Here is a 21,574-nt window from a genome sequence, read left to right as displayed (position 1 = left end):
ATCTCTAAACAAATACCGTCCTCGGTCTGAGCCCTGTTTCCCGACTTACTGCACAGTGAGCCTGCCTGTCACTGTCTCACAGACGTCCCCTCACACTAAGTAACAGTCACATCACACACACACTACTATTCACACACATTGAGCTACTCAACCCTGTCCACAGACAGGTCCTCAGCGGAACGGAGGGATCGAGGGAGCTGCTGGAGGCATAAGGGGAAACCCATACGCTCTGTATCATCTCCTAACATTCCTTAAGCCAATTACAACGGTCCTGGATTTAGCTGTTAGCAAGGCAGACGAGCATGAATGACGGTCAACATTTGGATTAATGTTGTCCTGATTTTGTTTTGGTTAAGCGTAAATAGAAGGGGAAAACAAAGCAAAAGCTAACATGGGAAGAATAAATAAAGAGATGATGAAAGTCCAGCTTCAGCCTTGTAGAGTACTAGAGTACCTTGTGAATAGTCTACTCTAGTGGGATAACAAGACTTGTGAAATCTGGCAACAAACACTAAGGAAATGGACATAACTAGGAGGAAATCAAACTGGAGTGATGTCCTGACATTCTGACACCTCCTCAAACTTAAAGAGATTGCCTCAGTAGGCCTCTTGCCAGGTCCAGAGTGCTCTCTCTCTCTTTCCCCCTCTCGGGGGTCAGGTCTGTCTGTGACAGCTGTAAGTGAGGCTGTGAGCGATAGACTGCCAAACCTGCTCTCTCCACCGATCCTTCCACAGGAAGCTGCGGCGTGTCATTTCTTCCCACCACCCCGACACAGACCAGAGACGTGTCACCCACCGGCCGCAAAAGCCCCCAACAAAGGTAGGATCATGGGTAGACAGTCAGGCAGGACATGGAGAGTCCGGAAGAGGAGAAGTGAAGATGTGACTGACCGTCTGAGCTGGGGAAAAAAAGGCCTGTTTCTCCTCAGTCTGTAGCCAGGCAAGAAATTCTACTCCATGAGAGACACTCGACTGAAGCAGATTGAGACATATCCGAGTGCTGAATGCAGGTCATTTTCCTCCACTGTGAAGGGCTCTATAAAATCTGTTGTATATTTTGGCTGATTCAGTTATTTTCTCCCAAATTCCATTTCATCAGTTTCCATTTCCCCCTGTTTTTTTCAGGTTTTCACTCTCAAAATCACACCTTTTTAATAGACAAACAATGCTTAAAGGACATCAGGAGACCACTTTTGTGGTCTGGGGAACTATATAAAAAATAACTTTTGGGTGTCGTTACCCTTTAATTCCAGTGGGCACCTAGCAAGAGGCTGTTTAGCAGTGTTTCTGTTGAGCACAAACAAACACCCACTGGATTGATGCAAATAATCATTATATCCTTCTCCCAGGTAAGCATAGGCTACTTTGTAGTTCATATTTAAATGAGAAGGTTTGTTGGGAAAGCCTTTCCATCTACCAGAAGACTGTTTTCATTAGCATCATCGCTAACGGCTACAAAAAGTGGTAGACGTGCACACAACTCACAGACAGGGGCATGCTCGTTGCCTCTTGAAAGTTGCAGGAAATATGAATCACTGATGCATTCTGTTCATGCTTATGATAAACTTGGACAAATGTATTAATTTAAGACATTTAGTCGATTGCCTACTTAGTTCAATAAATATTTGAATATTGTTGAATTTCGTTTTAATGTGATTCCGTCCGCGTTCTCCGCATTGCAGATTTGAGTTGAAGGTCCTAACTGTGATGCTTTGTCACGTATCTCCAGAGAACAACTGAACAGTCAGGCAAATGTGAAGAACGCTTCCCAGGATCCAAAATACACAATTAACCGTGCAGTCGGGATCAGAGAGATGGATGGAATGCACACTTTGATTACTTAATTAAGTAATAGTGGAAAAGTACAGAAGAGAGTGGATTTGATTAGGCCTCCCAGCAACCTCCATGTCTGCCCACTCAATCATCACACCCCACCACAGATAGACTCTTATTACATCACTGGCTATTTTTCACTGGGCTAAGTTCAGGATGACGGATAGCCTGTGGAGCTTCGCTTAGGTTATATAGTTTACTACAGGCACGGCTGAGTTATGCCAGAATCAGGCAGCAGTATTGTGTAATAGTGGACTGTTGACCAAAACATGCAGGGTATTTCTGAGGTTAAAACCCCAGGTGGATGGAATATGTTACTCTTCTGTTGTTGTGCAGTTCACATGCACTCGAAAATTCAGTTCGCCATGAATAACATTAGGCGAAACTCTAGGGCCACCCAAATAGAGTTGTATAGCAAGTCTACTAAGCTATGAATTGATTTACTGTTTCAGTGGAAGCATCCTCCATCTAGCTAGTAATTCACAGTATCCTCTCCGCCAAGCTGTTCACACCATTAGTTGAACCCTCGAATGTGACATTATCACTCTAGGAATTCACCCCAGGTGTAGCACTTATTTCTCAATGCCAGAAACGCATATAGTAGTAACTTAGATCACCCCAAGAAAACATTCCCAAATTACAAACTCTTAAATCAAATTGTTATTATATTAAGTTGTTCTAAAAGCTGGGTTTGAGGTTCTCAACCCCACTATCTGAAATAGAACAACTATTTGAAATGCCCTCACTTGCACTAGGTTAACGTGGTTTTAGCCACAAGCACAAAATCGGTAAGTGTTACTAAAATCTGATATTTGTAAAAATGTGGGACATTTGTGAGAATGAGTAAGGCGAATTGGGCGGCTACTCGTCAATTTGCAGGGTAATGCAAATTGGAAAGAGTGCGTCAGCAAGAAGTTGCTTCTCAAAGTGGATGCTGTCCCTACCATCAATGTCACTTCTAAAGCATCTCAAACAGCCAGCAGCACCAGCAGAGACTAAGCATTATCATGGGTTTCAGTCAGCATGGAAGTCAATCAGGTAAGTAAAAGTCAAAGAGCTGACTTGCTACCTCTCTGCTAATGTTAGCGAGCGCATTTAGCTCACGTCTTCCATGTAAATAACACAAATCAAATGAGCCAACTGTAAAGATGTCTGCCAGCTCTTCGTAGCCAACTACTGATTCTGGCATACTATAAACAGTACAACCTTAAGGGAAAACGTAGTTTTGGCCGCGATGGTGGTCACTGTTACTGTATAAAGCAAGTTTTCAAGGTGTTTTGCGCGTTGCGGTAATTCTGTATTTCTGTGGCTCCGGGGGAGTTTTCTACATAGCCTGCCGAGTGTGGGCTAAACTGAAATTTGACGCTTGACACTAGGAGGGGTGGATTTTGCTCAATGGGAAAGTTTAATTTTGGATCTTACGATCAATGTTGTCACAGTTGCTTCTTGTTGAAGAGGCAGCTGCTAACGTTAGCTTACTATAGCTAGCTATCCTCTTCCTCCATTTCTGAATGAATTTGTGCTATGTCTTTCTCGCTAGAAAAATAAGTGAGCTAGATTTTTAAGTTCCTCCACCGTGTGATTCACAGAAATTACGATCTTGTGTTCGGGGCATTCCGTCAGTCTTTGTGGTTTTAATATGCAGGGAGCATAAATTGTACAATTGCAAACTAACAAATAATGTTTCAAATTAGAACCCATGTATATTAGTTAATATACAACACCAACTACATTAGTATCTGTTAGGGTCCATTATCTGCAACCTGGAATTTAAAGCAGCAGACCACCCCTTTAACCTAGACCAGCATACCTCCCTTTGGCCAAGGAGCTGATCGAGGACTGTAGGAGAAAGAAGTGGGAACACGCTCCCATCCACATCGCTGTAGTGAAGCGGGTCGAGAGCGTCAAGTTTCTTGGCGTCCACATCACTAAGGACTTAACATGGATCACCCCCCGCTAATGTTCAATGACGGCCTAGGAACAGTGGGCTAAACTGCCTTGTTCAGGGGCAGAACGACAGATTTTTACCTTGTCAGCTCGGGGATTCAATCTTGCAACTTTACGGTTAATTAGTCCAACGCTCTAACCACCTGCCTCAGGAGGAGCCTGCCTGTTACGCGAATGCAGTAAGAAGCCAAGGTAAGTTGCTAGCTAGAATTTAACATAATCAAATCATAATCACTAGTTATAACTACACGTGGTTGATGATATTACAAGTTTATCTAGCGTGTCCTACGTTGCATTTAACCGATGCAATGTGCATTCGCGAAAAAGGACTGTCATTGCTCCAACGTGTACCTAACCATAAACACCAATGCCTTTCTTAAAATCAATACACAGAAGTATATATATATATGCGTGAATTTTACCCCTTTTTCTCCCCAATTTCGTGGTATCCAATTGTTTAGAAGCTACTATCTTGTCTCATCGCTACAACTCCCGTACGGGCTCGGGAGAGACGAAGGGTGAAAGTCATGCGTCCTCCGATTCACAACCCAACCAAGCCGCACTGCTTCTTAACACAGCGCCATCCAACCCGGAAGCCAGCGGCACCAATGTGTCGGAGGAAACACCGTGCACCTGGCTACCTTGGTTAGCGCGCACTGCACCCGGCCCGCCACAGGAGTCGCTGATGCGCAATGAGACAAGGCCAAACCCGGCCAAACCCTCCCTAACCCGGACGACGCTAGGCCAATTGTGCATCGCCCCACGGACCTCCCGGTTCCGGCCGGTTACGACAGAGCCTGGGCGTGAACCCAGAGTCTCTGGTGGCACAGCTGGCGCTGCAGTCCAACACTTTGTTTTTGCATTATTTATACCAAATTGAACATGTTTCATTATTTATTTGAGGCTAAATTGATTTTATTGATGTATTATATTAAGGTAAAATGAGTGTTCATTCAGTATTGTTTTAATTGTCATTATTACAAATAAATGTTTTTTTGGTCCTCCAATAATCGGTATCGGCGTTGAAAAATCATAAATCGGTCGACAGCTACTGCACGCACAGTCATGAAAAGGGCACGGCAGTGCCTCTTCCCCCTGAGGAGGCTGAAAAGATTTGGCATGGGCCCTCAGATCCACAAAAAGTTATACAGCTGAACCATCAAGAGCATCTTGACTGGCTGCATCACCGCTTCGTATGGCAAAGCACCGGCCTTGACTGCAAAGCGCTACAAAGGGTGGTGCTCACAACGCAGTACATCTCTGGGGCCGAGCTCCCTGCCATCCTGGACCTCTATATCAGGCGGTGTCAGAGGAAGGACGGAAAATTTGCCCGATGACCCATCATGACTGGACTACTGACGTAACTCGCCCGAGTGGGTTTTTCAACTGGCTCCTCCGACGCAACGTCCCGTGAATGCCCATCTGCTATCCTCGGCCTGCTCGCTGTCTAGAGCCTATCGGAGCCTATCGGACTGGGGAATGCTTAACATCCCGGCCACCCTACATTCTAAGTTTGATGCCCTCAATCTCACACAAATTATCATGGAACCTACCAGGTACAACCCCAAATACAGAAACTCGGGCACCCTCATAGATATCATCCTAACCAACCTGCCCTCCAAATACACCTCTGCTGTCTTCAACCAGGATCTCAGCGATCACTGCCTCATTGCCTGCATCCGTAATGGGTCCGCATTCAAACGACCATCCCTCATCACTGTCAAATGCTCCCTAAAACACTTCAGAGAGCAGGCCTTTCTATTCGACTTGGCCCGGGTATCTTGGAAGGATATTGACCTCATTCCGTCAGTAGAGGATGCCTGGTTATTCTTTAAAAGTGCTATCCTGATCATCTTAAATAAGCATGCCCAATTCAAAAAAGATTAGAACCAGGAACAGATATAGCCCTTGGTTCACTCCAGACCTGACTGCCCTTGACCAGCACAAAAACATCTTGTGGCGTACTGCATTTGCATCAAATAGCCCCCACGATATACAACTTTTCAGGGAAGTTAGGAACCAATATACACAGGCAGTTATGAAAGCAAAGGCTAGCTTTGCATCCTGTAGCACAAACTCCGAAAAGTTCTGGGACACTGAAAAGTCCATGGACAACAAGAGCACCTCCTCCCAGCTGCCCACTGCACTGAGGATAGGAAACACTGTCACCACCGATAAATCTGCGATAATTGAGAATTTCAACAAGCATTTTTCTATGGCTGGCCATGCTTTCCACCTGGTCACCTTCAAACAAGCAAGATTTCTGGCTCTCACAGACCTGTAACCTCTTCTTTAAGAGGCTCCTCTGTCCTCCACTCGTTACCTGTATTAATGACACCTGTTTGAACTTGTTATCAGTATAAAAGTCACCTGTCCACAACCTCAAACAGTCACACTCCAAACTCCACTATGGCCAAGTCCAAAGAGCTGTCAAAGGACACCAGAAACCAAATTGTAGACCTGCACAAGGCTGGGAAGACTGAATCTGCAATAGGTAAGCAGCTTGGTTTGAAGAAATCAACTGTGGGAGCAATTATTAGGAAATAGAAGACATACAAGACCACTGATAATCTCCCTCGATCTGGGGCTCCACGCAAGATCTCACCCCGCGGGGTCAAAATGATCACAAGAACGGTGAGCAAAAATCCCAGAACCACAAGGGGGACCTAGTGAATGACCTGCAGAGAGCTGGGACCAAAGTAACAAAGCTTACCATCAGTAACACACTACGCAGCAAAGAACACCATACCTACTGTGAAGCATGGGGGTGGAAACATCATGCTTTGGGGCTGTTTTTCTGCAAAGGGAGCAGGACGACTGATCAGTGTAAAGGAAAGAATGAATGGGGCCATGTATCGTGAGATTTTGAGTGAAAACCTCCTTCCATCAGCAAGGGCATTGAAGATGAAACGTGAATGGGTCTTTCAGCATGACAATGATCCCAAACACACCGCCCGGGCAACGAAGGAGTGGCTTCGTAAGAAGCATTTCAAGGTCCTGGAGTGGCCGAGCCAGTCTCCAGATCTCAACCCCATAGAAAATCTTTGGAGGGAGTTGAAAGTCCGTGTTGCCCAGCAACAGCCCCAAAACATCACTGCTCTAGAGGAGATCTGCATGGAGGCATGGGCAAAAATACCAGCAACAGTGTGTGAAAACCCTGTGAAGACTTACAGAAAACATTTGACCTCTGTCAAAGGGTATATAACAAAGTATTGAGATGAACTTTTGTTATTGACCAAATACTTATTTTCCACCATAATTTGCAAATAAATTCATAAAAAATCCTACAATGTGATTTTCTGGATATTTTTTCCTCGTTTTGTCTGTCATAGTTGAAGTGTACCTATGATGAAAATTACAGGCCTCTCTCATCTTTTTAAGTGGAAGAACTTGCACAATTGGTGGCTGACTAAATACTTTTTTGCCCCACTGTACATCTCTAGGAGACAGAACGTGTCTCCTTTCTGAGCGGTATGACGGCTGCGTGGTCCCATGGTGTTCATACTGGCGTACTATTGTTTGTACAGATGAACGTGGAACCTTCAGGCATTTGGAAATTGCTCCCAAGGGTGAACCAGACTTATGGAGGCCTACAATTCTTTTTCTGAGGACTTGGCTGATTTCTTTTGATTTCCCCATGATGTCAAGCAGAGAGGCACAAGGTAGGCCTCGAAATACATCCACAGTTACACCTCCAATTAACTCAAATTATGTCAATTAGCCTATCAGAAGCTTCTAAAGCCATGACATCATTTTCTGGAATTTTCCAAGCTGTTTAAAAGGCACAGTCAACTAGTGTATGTAAACTTCTGACCCACTGGAATTGTGATACAGTGAATTATAAGTGAAATAATCCATCTGTAAACAATTGTTGGAAAAATTACTTGTCATGCACACAGTAGATGTCCTAACGAACTTGCCAAAACTAGAGTTTTAATGACTCCAACCTAAGTGTATGTAAACTTCCGACTTCAACTGTACACACTCGCTCACACACACACTGAACTGTCATTCTTACACAAAACCCTCCCACATTCACAAACACTACATACACACAAACACACACAGTCATACTGACACAACAAAAACACATACATACCCACACGTTTACACTCATCAGTTGCTGCTGCTACTCTGTTCTTTATTTTACTCATTATTATCTATCCAGATGCCTAGTCATTTTACCCTGTCTTCATGTACATATCTACCTTGTACATTGATCTGGTACTCCCTGTACTGTATATAGCTCCATTATTGTGCATTTTATTCCTCATGTTAGTCACTATTCCATTTTGCATTATTATTTTATAAACTCTGCATTGGAATGGATCCAACTCTGAGTTAGAATGGTTCATAAGCAAGCACTTCACTGTAAAGTCTATACCAGCATACCATCCCCTATATATATATTTTTTTTTTGGGGGGGGGGTGTAGAGGTAATGTAAACGGTTACCCCCACCCCAGTGACCGAAAACAATAAATGCCTAACAACCAACAATCCATCTCAGCAATGAGGATCAAACCTAACCATCTGTCCCACTAACATACGACACATTCTTATTCAACCATGTCCCCCCACCACACACGTAGAGAGACCTCTCCATCCACATACCACACATCCCTCATCCCATATCACACCAGATACAAGACAGATGGGAAAAAACAGACAGGATGGTTTGAGTTAAGGCTATTTATCAAACACAAACGCCACTTTCCCACCTATGGCTTTATTTACTGCTGGGTCCTGCTTAGTGTTGGGGACCTTTTGAACTCTGACCCCATCCCCTGGCCTCCTGCTCGGAGTCCTTCATGTGTGACTAACAGTGTGTGCATAAGCCAGTGTGAGACAATGGTGAGGTAGTGTGTGTGTGTGTTTGTTCGTGCGTGTGGTCGTTTATGCGTGTGCGAGTCAGCGCGTGAGACAGAGAGACTCACGCTGAGGTTCCTGTCCCAGATCTGGATGGTTCCGTCCTGGCAGCCGGCTGCCACCAGCTTCCCGTCTCGGCTGTAGGTGCAACATGTGGGCGTGACTTTCTTCCCCTGCAGGGAGCGGGGTTTGAAGCACATCTTGTGCTTCTTGTTAGAGCTCAGGTCCCATGTTCGAACAGTACTGAGAACACAGTGAGAAAGAGTAGAGGTTTATGAACCAACACACAAGATGCTCAAACGACACATGATATTAACATACAGTGTATTCGGAACGTATTCAGACCCCTTGAATTTTTCCATGTTGTGTTACTTTACAGCCTTATTCTAAAATGGATTAAATAAATAAATAAATCCTCAATCTACACACAATACCCCATAAGGACTAAGTGGAAACAGGTTTTTAGAAATTGTTCAACATTATAAAAAATTTAAAAAAACTTATTTATTTAAGTACTCAGACCCTTTGCTATGAGACTTCGAAATTTAGCTCAGGTGCATCCATTTTCCATTGATCATCCTTGAGATGTTTCTACAACTTGGATTGGAGTCCACCTGTGGTAAATTCAATTGATTGGAAATTATTTGGTAAGGCACACAACTGTCTATATAAGGTCCCACAGTTGACAGTGCATGTCAGAGCAAAACCAAGCCATGAGGTCGAAGAAATTGTCTGTAGAGCGAGGAGACAGGATTGTGTCGAGGCACAGAACTGGGGAAGGGTACCAAGACATTTCTACAGCATTGAAGGTCCCCAAGAACACAGTGGCCTCCATCATTCTTAAATGGAAAAAGTTTGGAACCACCAAGACTCTTGCTAGAGCTGGCAGACTGCTCAAACTGCTCAATCAAGGGAGGAGGGCCTTGGTCTGGGAGGTGACCAAGAACCTGATGGTCACTCTGACAGCGCTCCAAAGTTCCTCTGCTGAGATGGGAGAACCTTCCAGAAGGACAACAATCAACCCTTTATGCTAGAGTTTGACAAAAGGCTCCTAATGAACTCAGACCATGAGAAACAAGATTCATTGGTCAATTGAACTCTTTGGCCTGAATGGTAAGAGTCACGTCAGGAGGAAACCTCGCACCATCCCTACAGTGAAGCGTGGTGGTGGCAGCATTATGCTGTGGGAATGTTTTTCAGTACCAGGGACTGGGAGAATAGTCAGGATCGAGGGGAAAGAGGAACGGAGAAAAGTACAGAGAGATCCTTGATGAAAACCTGCTCCAGAGCTTGAGAGGATCTGCAGAGAAGAATGGGAGAACCTCCCCAAATACAGGTGTGCCAAGCTTGAGGTGTCATACTCAAGAAGAATCAAGGCCGTAATCGCTGCCAAAGGTGCTGAGTAAAGGGTCTGAATACTTGTGGTATTTCAGTTTCCTAAAATGTCTCATTATGGGGTGTTGTGTGTTGATTGATGAGGGGAAAATAATAAATGTAATCCATCAAAGAATAAGGCTGTAACGTAACAAACCGTGGAAAAAGCCAAGGGGTCTGAATACTTTCCGGATGCACTGTATCAGCAGTAGCCCGAATCTCTGTGCAACAATATCCCCGACTAGAAACTCCTCAAATCCATTAACAATCACAACATACCACCGTTCCATTATCATCCAAGTATTCTGAGAGCTCTCCTATTACAACGCCACAAATCCTATCAGCCAGTAACTCACATCATATAGATGTTCCCTAGTCTCTGAGCCTTCATCCCATACCCCTCCATATAGTATCAGCCAGATATGTGTTGAAGGATGAGAGGTTATGGAACGGAGCAGAGAGACGGAACACTAGATCAGCCTGACAGGCGTGTCTGAAGCCTCCATGAAGTCCTGATTTTACTCCCTACATCTGCTCAACACATTATTGAACCGTGCTGCAGACAGACGGCGCAGGATGGGAAGAATTAAAAAACGAACATACATATTTCTAACACCGATATGTACACAAACACAGCTGAGCTGGTTGTATACGGTTGAGTCAATTCTAAGTGTTGAACCAAATATTGACTTGGCTACTAGGAGAGGAGTGATACAGGGACAGGGTGGTAAAAGTCAATGGAGGCATATTGAGGGAGGTTGCATATATTCTCTGTAATTCCTTGAAAAGGTGATTAAAAAAACGAATACATTAAAATCATCCCACACAATTTTACCCAGGTTAGAAATTCTAAACAAGGGCATGGTCTCTGTTAAAAAATAATAATACTTTTTGACGAATAACGGGTTCCACACGTTCCTGCGTAGTTTGGGGAAACATATGACTAATATTTTGTTATATTCTTATTATAAAATAATGTATGTATGTTGACTGAACAGGTCCTGCTTGAACTAATTAATAACGCATTTCTAATTAATAACACATTTCTTTAGGATGGTGTATATTCAATGGGTTTATTAAAATACCCACATCTGCACACCCCTACTCCCACCCGTCACCGGTGCCGGGCTGCACAACACTATGTATAAAAGAAGTATGCTGGTAAAGTGGTGAGAGAAAAAAATGACTGTTTGAAAGGGTGTCATATAAACATAGACATATTTTTTTCTACAGGTAACAAACCATAAATTTGATCTGAAATATGTATACGTGTCAGACAGGCTCAAAGCAGGCATTCTGCAGCTTTTAAAACATACCAAAGTGGACACTGGACAGTCATGTGACTGGGACCACCAAGGCCTGTAGGGTCAGAGGGGAAAGGAAGTGTAACCTTTAACCTCACCAACACGGTTGGTTTCCCATCCTAAGGATGCCTTAAGGAGGTAAGTTCCACACGCCTCCTTACCACCTCACTCAACATTATAACCTTCACCTCACTTAACACAGACGCTGAGTAGTTCACCCTTCTAAAGAGGTTGAGGAGATAGACAAGAGGAGGGGGGAGGAAAAGGGAGTACAGGATGAGAGAAAATAGAGCGAGAAATAGAGATGGAGTAGAGACAGAGGGGACAGTAGAGAGGGGAAAGGAGGATGGGGAAGTGGAAGCCGACTAGCACAAACATGTGTCAGAGGGCAGACACTAGAGGCGCCTGGTGCCATGTGTCAGCCTAGCAGACTGCCGTGCCAATGTATGTCTCTCTTGCATGTGTGTCTCTCTGACCCACTGCCTGTTTCAACCCTTGGGGGTCACAGGGTCAGGAGAGGAGCATAAACACGCAGAGCTGCTACTAACAGCAAGGCATGGATTCCTCCACGGCTCGCTACACACTACAACAGTCAGACACACACTCAACTGTGTTTAGATAAGTTTGACAAGGTGACACAGATGCCAGCCAAAGACAGATCATCTGAGGGAGTATTGGCAGTTGTTTAATAAACCTCACAAATTTACAAGTGTTTAATAATGTTGCTAGCACAAAGTGCTTTCAGGCTGATCCTCATACTAGCAACAGTGACCAAGTTTAGTGCGTGATGTGAATTCGTATGTGTGTGTGTGTGTGTGTGTGTGTGTGTGTGTGTGTGTGTGTGTGTGTGTGTGTGTGTGTGTGTGTGTGTGTGTGTGTGTGTGTGTGTGTATGCATTGCATACGTGTCGTGGGTGACAGGAGTGTGCAGGGTGACAGATCGTTCCACCTGCTCGCTCACAGACGTCTCTATTCTGTCTACATAGGAGCCTAGGTGTCTGTCCAGACACTAAAGACAGCAGAACCTTTCACGTAGCAGCACACAACACCAGGAATTCAATTAATCTCAGCCAGCCTCTTTCCAAAACATGGCCTTGATGGCTGACAGGGCAGGAGCAGAGGCCACCGCCACCCCACCACGGCTGGGCCGATCCTGGGTCTCTCACACATCTCAGCAGCTAGGCAAGGATGCTCTACCACATATTAGGTGGGAAGTTGTAGGGATTCAAGGAATGGCCGCAAAGTAATGCAAAACCTAGTGGATTGTAAACTACAGGTGCACTCAAGTTATTTAGGAGCTGTTTCTTCAAATAAATTATTTTGGTGACCCTCTAACATCACCCGCTTTAGAAGGGTGCTACGTTCCTGTGTGATGAACGAACAACTTAGCAACCATCTCACAAGTCGCAACTCAATTCTTTTCAATTAAGTGACAAAACATTCACGTACAGAATAATAAAGAAACCAAAACACGGAGGGGCCCACAAAGTATCACGCCACCCTTTCTTTCCCTTCCCCAACAAGCCTGTTTTCGCCTCAATCAGCGCTCCCCTTTTCCTGTGTAAGCGCTTAAAGACCCAGAGGGGTGTTTGTGATAAAAGACGAGAGCCATACAGCCTCAGTCATGCATGTGTGGTTTACTAGGTAACACAGCCGTTCACACATCAACCCGGGGTTTAGGCCCCCCTCCCCTCTCTGCCTTCAGATGCTATCTGTGGGACAGTCGTTAGGTCTGCCAGGGCCGGGTGGCTGGGATTATGGGAAAGCTCCCCAGATGGAGGGATAAGGAGGAGAGGAATAAAGGACAGTCTGATCAAAGCGCAGGGGCCTCTGTGTGTCAGGCTGTGTTAGAATGGCTGGGGGCCCGGGGATGAGGCCCGGCTGTGAGGCCCACTGAGGCTCTGTTATAATCACTGATAGGGATTAGAGGGGAAAATGGAAGCTACTCCATCTCAGAGGATGTACAAGATAAGAAGGGGAAAGAAACTGCTGGAAGTGAAGCAGTCAAGACACATATACGAACACAGGAGGTTCAACCAGACATCCAGGTGAGGCCGGGGAAGATGTTGACTTATTGCCTCCTTCGTGCACAAACATAGCATACAGAATAAAATATACAGCACATTGCTATTATATGATATTCCCGTCATAGCAGCGGGAAGTTGGGGAGCACCCCTTGAAAAATCAGAGTGCACTAGCAAAGCTCTTTGGTCTTGGCCATAGTGGAGTTTGGAGTGTGACTGTTTGAGGTTGTGGACAGGTGTCTTTTATATTTATAACAAGTTCAAATAGGCGCTATTAATACAGGTAACGAGTGGAGGACAGAGGAGCCTCTTAAAGAAGAAGTTACAGGTCTGTGAGAGCCAGAAATCTTGCTTGTTTGTAGGTGACCAAATACTTATTTTCCACCATAATTTGCAAATTAATTAAGTAAAAATCCTACAATGTGATTTTCTGGATTTTTTCTTCTTCATTTTGTCTGTCATAGTTGAAGTGTATCTATGATGAAAATTACAGGCCTCTCATCTTTTTAAGTGGGAGAACTTGCACAATTGGTGGCTGACTAAATACTTTTTTGCCCCACTGTAATTACCAGACTCAAGTTACAAATGCTGGTAAACTCTCAAATACATTTGTTTTAAACATGCTCCACAAAAGAAGTGCACTGGGCCTTTACTAGTCCTGCATTAATGGACCGATATAGACGTCTTCAGCCTGGGCAAAGAAAAGGTAGCACCCCCACCGCCACCCTACTTCCCGTGGCTATGATTCCTGTGTGTACACTGGATTTGAAATCCACTTCAATAGTGAGATAAAAAGGCTTATCAATATTGTCAGCTTGGTTTAATGGATCCTCATTAAGCTCAATAAGTAGGGCAGTGAATCTGCATCCAAAGACCAAATGATAAAGTGACTGTAGCTCATCCAGGTTGATTGGTTGACAAGTTAAGTAAGCCATTAGCCTAGAACCCATTGGAGTAGCACAGGAGGAAATTACCATGAAAGTCTGTTTTCGCTCCAATAAAACAGGAGTAGCCTCACCATAGCAGCAGGTCGAGGTTATAGAGTTCAACATCCAATCCATTCTGTGCTGTGAGGCAACAGTCTGTACTTGAAAGTATCTGGTTGTGGTAAGTATAGTGAACAAAAAAATGTTGGTCCATGTTTCATGAGCGGAAATAAAAGATCCCAGAAATTTTCCAAACACACAAAAAGCTTATTTCTCAGATTTTGTGCCAAATGTGTTTACATCCATGTTAAGTGAGCATTTCTCCTTTGCCAACATAATCCATCCACCTGTCAGGTGTGGCATATCAAGAAGCTGAATAAACAGCATTCATTACACAGGTGCACCTTGTGCTGGGTACAAGGCCTACTACAACGCCACTGATGTTTTGAGGGCGCATGCAATTGGCATTAGAGGTCGACCGATTAATCGGAATGGCCGATTTCAAGTTTTCAACAATCGGAAATATTTATTTTTGGACACTGATTTGGCAGAATTAAAACAAACAAACAAAACTAATTCTAAGGTCTTGGCTGATTTCTTTTGATTTTCCCATGTTGTCAAGCAAAGAGGCACTGAGTTTGAAGGTAGGCCTTGAAATACATCCACAGGTACACCTCCAATTGACTCAAATGATATCAATTAGCCTATCAGAAGCTTCTAAAGCCATGACATAATTTTCTGGAATTTTCCAAGCTGTTTAAAGGCACAGTCAACTAGTGTATGTAAACATCTGACCCACTGGAATTGTGATACAGTGAATTATAAGTGAAATAATCCATCTGTAAACAATTGTTGGAAAAATTACTTGTGTCATGCACAAAGTAGATGTCCTAACCGACTTACCAAAACTACAGTTTGTTAACAAGAAATTTGTGGAGTGGTTGAAAAACAAGTTTTAATGACTTCAACCTAAGTGTATGTAAACTTCCGACTTCAACTGTATGTTTCAATTGACTGGATTCCTTTATTGAACTGTAACTCGAAATTGTTGCATCTTGCGTTCATATTTTTCTTCATTGAATTACATTCCAGGGCAGCAGGATATGGAACACTAGCTCCGTAAGGCAGGCGGGGTGCCGGGCTCTGGGAGACGTGGTGTTAGAGACGCGCTGGACTGTGGATGAACCTGGTGTGTCTGAGTGTCTCAATGCCCAGAGAGGATGAGAAGTTCTCTCAGACCCCTGGGACATCGGTCTGTTCTCACTCCACATCTCCGTATTGCCATGGAGATCACAATTAATAAACCTGTGATCCTGCACAAGTCCTCCAAAAAGCCCAAATTAGGGTATCTCCAAGCTCCATACTTTGGGCTGAGAGCATAGGGTTACATATAGAAAAATACTCAGTTGACAAGTACAGTATGCCAGAAATGAACAATTAAGAGATAGTGGGATGATCTCAAGAGCAGGGAGGAGTATCAGTTTACATCAAGACGGGACATAAAACACTTGAGAGAGCTCAACTCAGAGGCTGCTACAGTGCGAGAAACCCCATAGCAAAGATTTACGGGGTTCGCTCAATTCACACATCCTTTATCATGGTTATTATACTGGTGTGGCCCGAGAGTATGAAGCAGATTCATAATGGTGTCCATTTCCAGAAAGATCATGTACAATGGTGATTCCTTAATGTGCCATCTACACTGAGTGTACAAAAAAATAAGAAACCCTTTGTATTATTGAGGTTGAAGGCACACCCCTCCCTCAGTGTAGATCATATACTGTATGGAATGGTGCATGGAATGGTGGGGTGTACTGTATGATAAAGACAGCAGACAGGTGAACCTCCAGGACAGGGGCTGACAGAGACATGCTCTCCTCTCCTCTGGGGCCAATCTGAATCCACATCCCAGTCCTGTCCTGCAGCCCAGCATGGAGGTTATCCCTGGCATCCAGCAAAACATTCCTCACAGTTATTAGGGTTATTTTGTGTGTGTGTGTGTGTGTGTGTGTGTGTGTGTGTGTGTGTGTGTGTGTGTGTGTGTGTGTGTGTGTCTCCATCCCTATTAATCTGTGTCAAAACATGTCTTACTTAGTAAAACCCATAGCTCAATTTTGGCTAGAAATACTCCCACAGAGGAACAAAGTCTTTACACTTTCCAGGGGCAAACTATTTGGCCTGAAACATATTATTCTCCTTGAGGCTTTCAAACAGGTGTTCTTTCAGCAGAGAATTTGTTTAAGTAACACCGCACTTAGCAGGTATTTGGGCCCTATGCTTCAAATATGAGTAATCACTTTGCGTTTAGGTAGCGTGCTATTTGGCATGTATGCCAATTTAACCTCAAACAAGAGTGAGAATGTTGAAAGGGGCTTCAATACGGTCTAACACCAACTGCTGCTCCACGGGGCTACTTTATCGGGAAATGACATCTCTCGTCACATTCCTCTGATAGAAATATGTTGGGATAGTTTAGTCACACTTAAAGATGACCGCCACAGCCATGGGAAGAGGAATCCACAGAATGTGACAACCAGAGAATATGCTGTAGATCTTAGGCCTAATAACCCATGTAAAAACATACTGTAGTATACTATGATATAAATACTGAGTATTCACTGTAGTGTTTTTGCAGACTGTTCTGTAGTATTCACTGTAGAAAGTCTATGAAAACACTAGTGAATACTGTAATATTTACTGTAGTATTTACAGTTAATAAATACTACAGTTTACAGTAAAATACAACTCTAGAATATACTGTAGGGTTAAGGGAAAGGGGATACCTAGTCAGTAACTGAATGCAGTCAACCGAAATGTGTCTTCCGCATTTAGCTAAACCCTCAGAAAGGTGTGGGGGGGCTGCCTTAAAGGAAAACTCCACCTCAACAAATATTTTGGTATTTGTTTCATAAGTCCATAGCTAATATAGTCGCAAAACATTTTGCATGTTAGCATTCAAGCTTTCAAGATATGTAACTTTCAAAATACAGAAATCTGGCTCATATGATGCAAAATGCATAATACAGGCCAGATTTCTGTATGTTGGCAAATTTCTATATTTTGGTCCATTTCTTAGCATCGAAGATAACATTTTGTACCAATATCCATGTGAGCCTCCCAGGCCAATGTTGCCCAAGGTTAATTAAGAACATAATAATATTACATTGTATTGCATTACACACTTAAACTTATTCCACCAATCCCTTGGTCAAAAGTTGTTTGTGTTGTTAGTAATAGTCATTTATTTAGACAGCTGGCTGTGGAACCCACTTTGAGAACCCCTGCTGTAAGGAACACAATATATGGTCTACAGTGCCTTCGGAAAGTATTCAGACCCCTTGACGTTTTCCACATTTTGTTACGTTACAGCCTTATTCTAAAATGGATTAAATCGTTTTTATCCCTCAACAATCCACACACAATACACCCATAATGACAAAGCAAAAATTGGTTTTGCAAACATTTTTGCAAATGAATTAAAAATAAAATATCACGTTTACATAAGTACTCAGACCCTTTACTCAGTACTTTGTTGAAGCACCTTTGGCAGAGATAACAGCCATGAGCCTTCTTTGGTATGATGCTACAAGCTTGGCACGCCTGTATTTGGGGAGCTTCTTTCATTCTTCTCTGCAGATCCGCTCAGGCTCTGTCAGGTTGGATTTGGAGCTTCGCTGCACAGCTATTTTCAGGTCTCTCCAGAGATGTTTGATCAGGTTCAAGTCCAGGCTCTGACTGGGCCACTCAAAGACATTCAGAGTCCTATCCCAATTCCACTCCTGCATTGTCTTGGTTGTGTGCTTAGGACCATTGTCCTGTTGGAAGGTGAACCTTCACCCCCGTCTGAGGTCATGAGCGCACTGGAGCAGATTTTTATAAAGGATCTCTCTGTACTTCGCTCTGTTCATTTTTCCCTCAATCTTGACTAGTCTCCCAGTCCCTGACACTGAAAAACATCCCCACAGCATGATGCTGCCACCACCATGCTTCACAGTAGGGATGGTGCCAGGTTTTTTTACAGACGTGATGCTTAGCATTCAGGCCAAAGAGTTCAGTCTTGGTTTCATCAGACCAGAGAATATTTTTCTCATGGTCTGAGAGTCCTTTAGGTGCCTTTTTGAAAACTCTGAGTGGGCTGTCATGGGCCTTTTACTGAGGAGTAGTCTGTCTGGCCACTCTACCATAAAAGGCCCGATTGGTGGAGTGCTGCAGATGGATGTCCTTCTGGAAGGTTCTCCCATCAACACAGAGGAACTCTGGCGCTCAATCAGAGTGACAAATTGGGTTCTTGGTCACCTCCCTGACCAAGGGCCTTCTTGCCCAATTGCTCAGTTTGGCCTTGAGGCCAGCTCTAGGAAGAGTCTTGGTGGTTCCAAACTTCGTCCATTTAAGAATGATGGCCACTGAGTTCTTGGGGACCTTCAATGTTGCACAACATTTTTGGTACCCTTGCACCTTTTATTATTTATTTATTCTATTTAACTAGGCAAGTCAGTTAAGAACAAATTCTTATTTTCAATGACGGCCTAGGAACAGTGGGTTAACTGCCTTATTCAGGGCCAGAATAACTGATTTTTACCTTGTCAGCTCGGGATTCGTGTGTAGATTGATGAGGGGCATTTTCTATTTGATCCATTTTAGAATAAGGCTGTAACGTAACAAAATGTGGAAAAAGTTAAGGTATCTGAATACTTTCCGAATGGACTGTATACTTGGCATGTAGGTTTTCCACTAATAAGTGGCACAAATGGGGATATGGGGGAGGAGAATGGGCAGCGTATATGTTAATTAATAAATACTGTGGTGTTTTGTGGACATTACTGTAGTATTTACTACAGTGTTTGTTTTGCGGATAATACTGTAGTATTTAGTATAGTATTTTTTTTTTTTTACTACACCTGATTGAGAGACACTACAGTGCGTAGTATAGTATTCTACAGTTTACTAAATAATTCTATAGTAATTTGTTGTATTTTTTTTGTGTGGGTAAAGACAGGGCTCTACGGTGCGACCATTTGACTCGCCATATGCGCCTAAATAGTTTGCTGTGAGACCTGGAGTTTTAATTTAGGTGCACCAGTGCGAACACAAAAAAATCCCCTAGATGATAATTGTTGCAATGATTACTTCACTGTACCGCAGCCCGAGTGCCATGGAGAATACATGACCATCATGCTTGCACCATTGCTAAAGAAAACGGCTTGTTATCTTAAATATGTGTCATTGTGCTTCTAAATATTTCAACATAGGGGCACACGTGCTCCTTGTAAAAAAAGGTCATCGTAGAGCCCTGAAAGAGCTAGTACATTAAAGCATCGAAAGCAGCACATCAAAAGCGGCTTCAGAACAATAGAGGGAGAGAGAGAGAGACTATTAAATCTGGGTGGTAACACTGGTCTGTTGTCAGGAAGACAGGCGAACGGCACCAGGCGGTACGGCTGGCCCTCCTCTGGTCTTCAGAAATAGAAGCCCTGGGTCCTGGTTTATCTGGACCATTGTCAGACAGAGCCACACACACAGCAGCCATGACATCCAGGCTCCCCACTGGGATCACTGAACAGGAGTGCAGGAGTGGGGAGGAGACAACATTTCCAATTTAGTCATTCAGCAGGCGCTCATATCCAGGGCGACTTACAGTAGTGAGCGCATACATTTTCATACAACCCCCTCAGAATCACTGGGCCTTTAGATAACTGCCTGAGGTGAAAACCCAGGCTACAGCCCAGCTCTCTGTGCTGCGAGGTCTACTGGGTGTACCTCCCACGCTGATCATCATTACCCAATGACGACGCATGAACTGTTTCTTACTGTCAGCAGCACTTCATTGAGACTAACACTTCACCGTACGCCTCATTCAGTCCCTTCCAGTTCTGACCTCAGTTACTCATAGTGAACCTCACCGAGCTCACAAGAGGCAGTCATAAAAAGTCCCAAACATCCCCTTTCACAACATCCGCCCGACAATCATCCGTTCCCCGATGCCTTAGAGTGAGACATGTGATTGAGGGAGACCAAGGGGAGGGATGGAGGGCAGGAGAGGGAGAGAGACTTTGAAAGAAGAGGGACCTCCTGAAAGCAGGCCACTGGACATTCCCTTCCTCTCCTGGTCCCTGTGGCTCAGGGAGCTGTAGTGACCCGCTTCGGATCCTCCCGCTGGGGACCCTTCACATCTACAGCTGGCCGCGGCTGCAAACGGCTCTCTATCCACTGCTCTGATCTGCTCTACTCCCAGAACTGGGCTGGCAAACCCCAGTGCTAACGTGCCATGTGAGGATTCCCAGGACCCAAAGTAAAGCTAAATAAAGCAGCTAGCCCCAGCGCCACATCTGGGAGGGAGAAGAGACGGTCAGAGGTGAACACTGGTCCCAGCCCCTACCCTCCTCAGCCTTGTTTTCAGTCCTGATCATGGTGTTGGGTTTCTGCTCCGCTGCCTGTCACACTCACTTAGACTCATCACTGGGGTTCTCTCCCTCTCTCACACATATACACACATACATAAACATGTTCAGAGAAACACACATGGACCCCGCCCCTAAACACAGAAACACTACAGCCCCTGTGATAAGCTCTATGGGGAAACCAATTGGCTAGAGGGACACATAACATGTGCTTGTGAAAGTGTAGTAGGTTACATGGATAATTCTGTATTGTATTACCATTGTATTCTGAAAACAGAGATTTTCCCCAATGAAAGCTCCAGGAGGTGACTCCACGCTGTGAGAGAGGTGAGGACAGACCAAGGGTCCCAGAGGCATAGTTTAGCCTAGAGGACTCCCTGCTGGTGACAAGTGAGATGATGGGAAACTAAACCCATCAAAAAAGAAACGTCACTTTTTCAGGACCCTGTCTTTCAAAATCCAAATAACTTCACAGATCTTCATTGTAAAGAGTTTAAACAATGTTTCCCATGCTTGTTCAATGAACCATAAACAATTAATGAACATGCACCTGTGGAATGGTCGTTAAGACACTAACAGCTTACAGACGGTTGGCAATTAAGGTCACAGTTATGAAAACTTAGGACACTAAAGTGGCCTTTCTATTGACTGAAAAACACCAAAGATACAGAGGGTCCCTACTCATCTGCGTGAACGTGCCTTAGGCATGCTGCAAGGAGGCATAAGGACTGCAGACGTGGCCAGGGCAATAAATTGCAATGTCCGTACTGTGAGGCGCATAAGACAGCGCTACAGGGAGAAAGGACAGACAGCTGATCGTCCTCGCAGTGGAAGACCACGTGTAACAACTCCTGCACAGGATTGGTACATCCGAACATTACACCTGCGGGACAGGTACAGGA

At 44.1% G+C, this 21,574-nt stretch overlaps 1 protein-coding gene across 1 annotated transcript in view; it reads right to left on the bottom strand.

The window, feature by feature from the left end:
* The window catches only part of LOC118387709 (WD repeat-containing protein 70), an 82,324-nt gene that overhangs the window by 35,348 nt on the left and 25,402 nt on the right, over positions 1-21,574 (bottom strand). Inside the window, exon 10 of the mRNA XM_035776350.2 lies at positions 8,716-8,890. Within this exon, the coding sequence (XP_035632243.1) occupies positions 8,716-8,890 (175 nt within the window). The remainder of the gene's footprint in view (positions 1-8,715; positions 8,891-21,574) is intronic.

This window comes from Oncorhynchus keta, chromosome 9, assembly GCF_023373465.1.
Source record: "Oncorhynchus keta strain PuntledgeMale-10-30-2019 chromosome 9, Oket_V2, whole genome shotgun sequence".
NCBI lineage: Eukaryota > Metazoa > Chordata > Actinopteri > Salmoniformes > Salmonidae > Oncorhynchus > Oncorhynchus keta.
The sequence above is the reverse complement of the archived record's forward strand: the minus strand, read 5'-3'. Positions and strand labels throughout refer to the sequence as shown.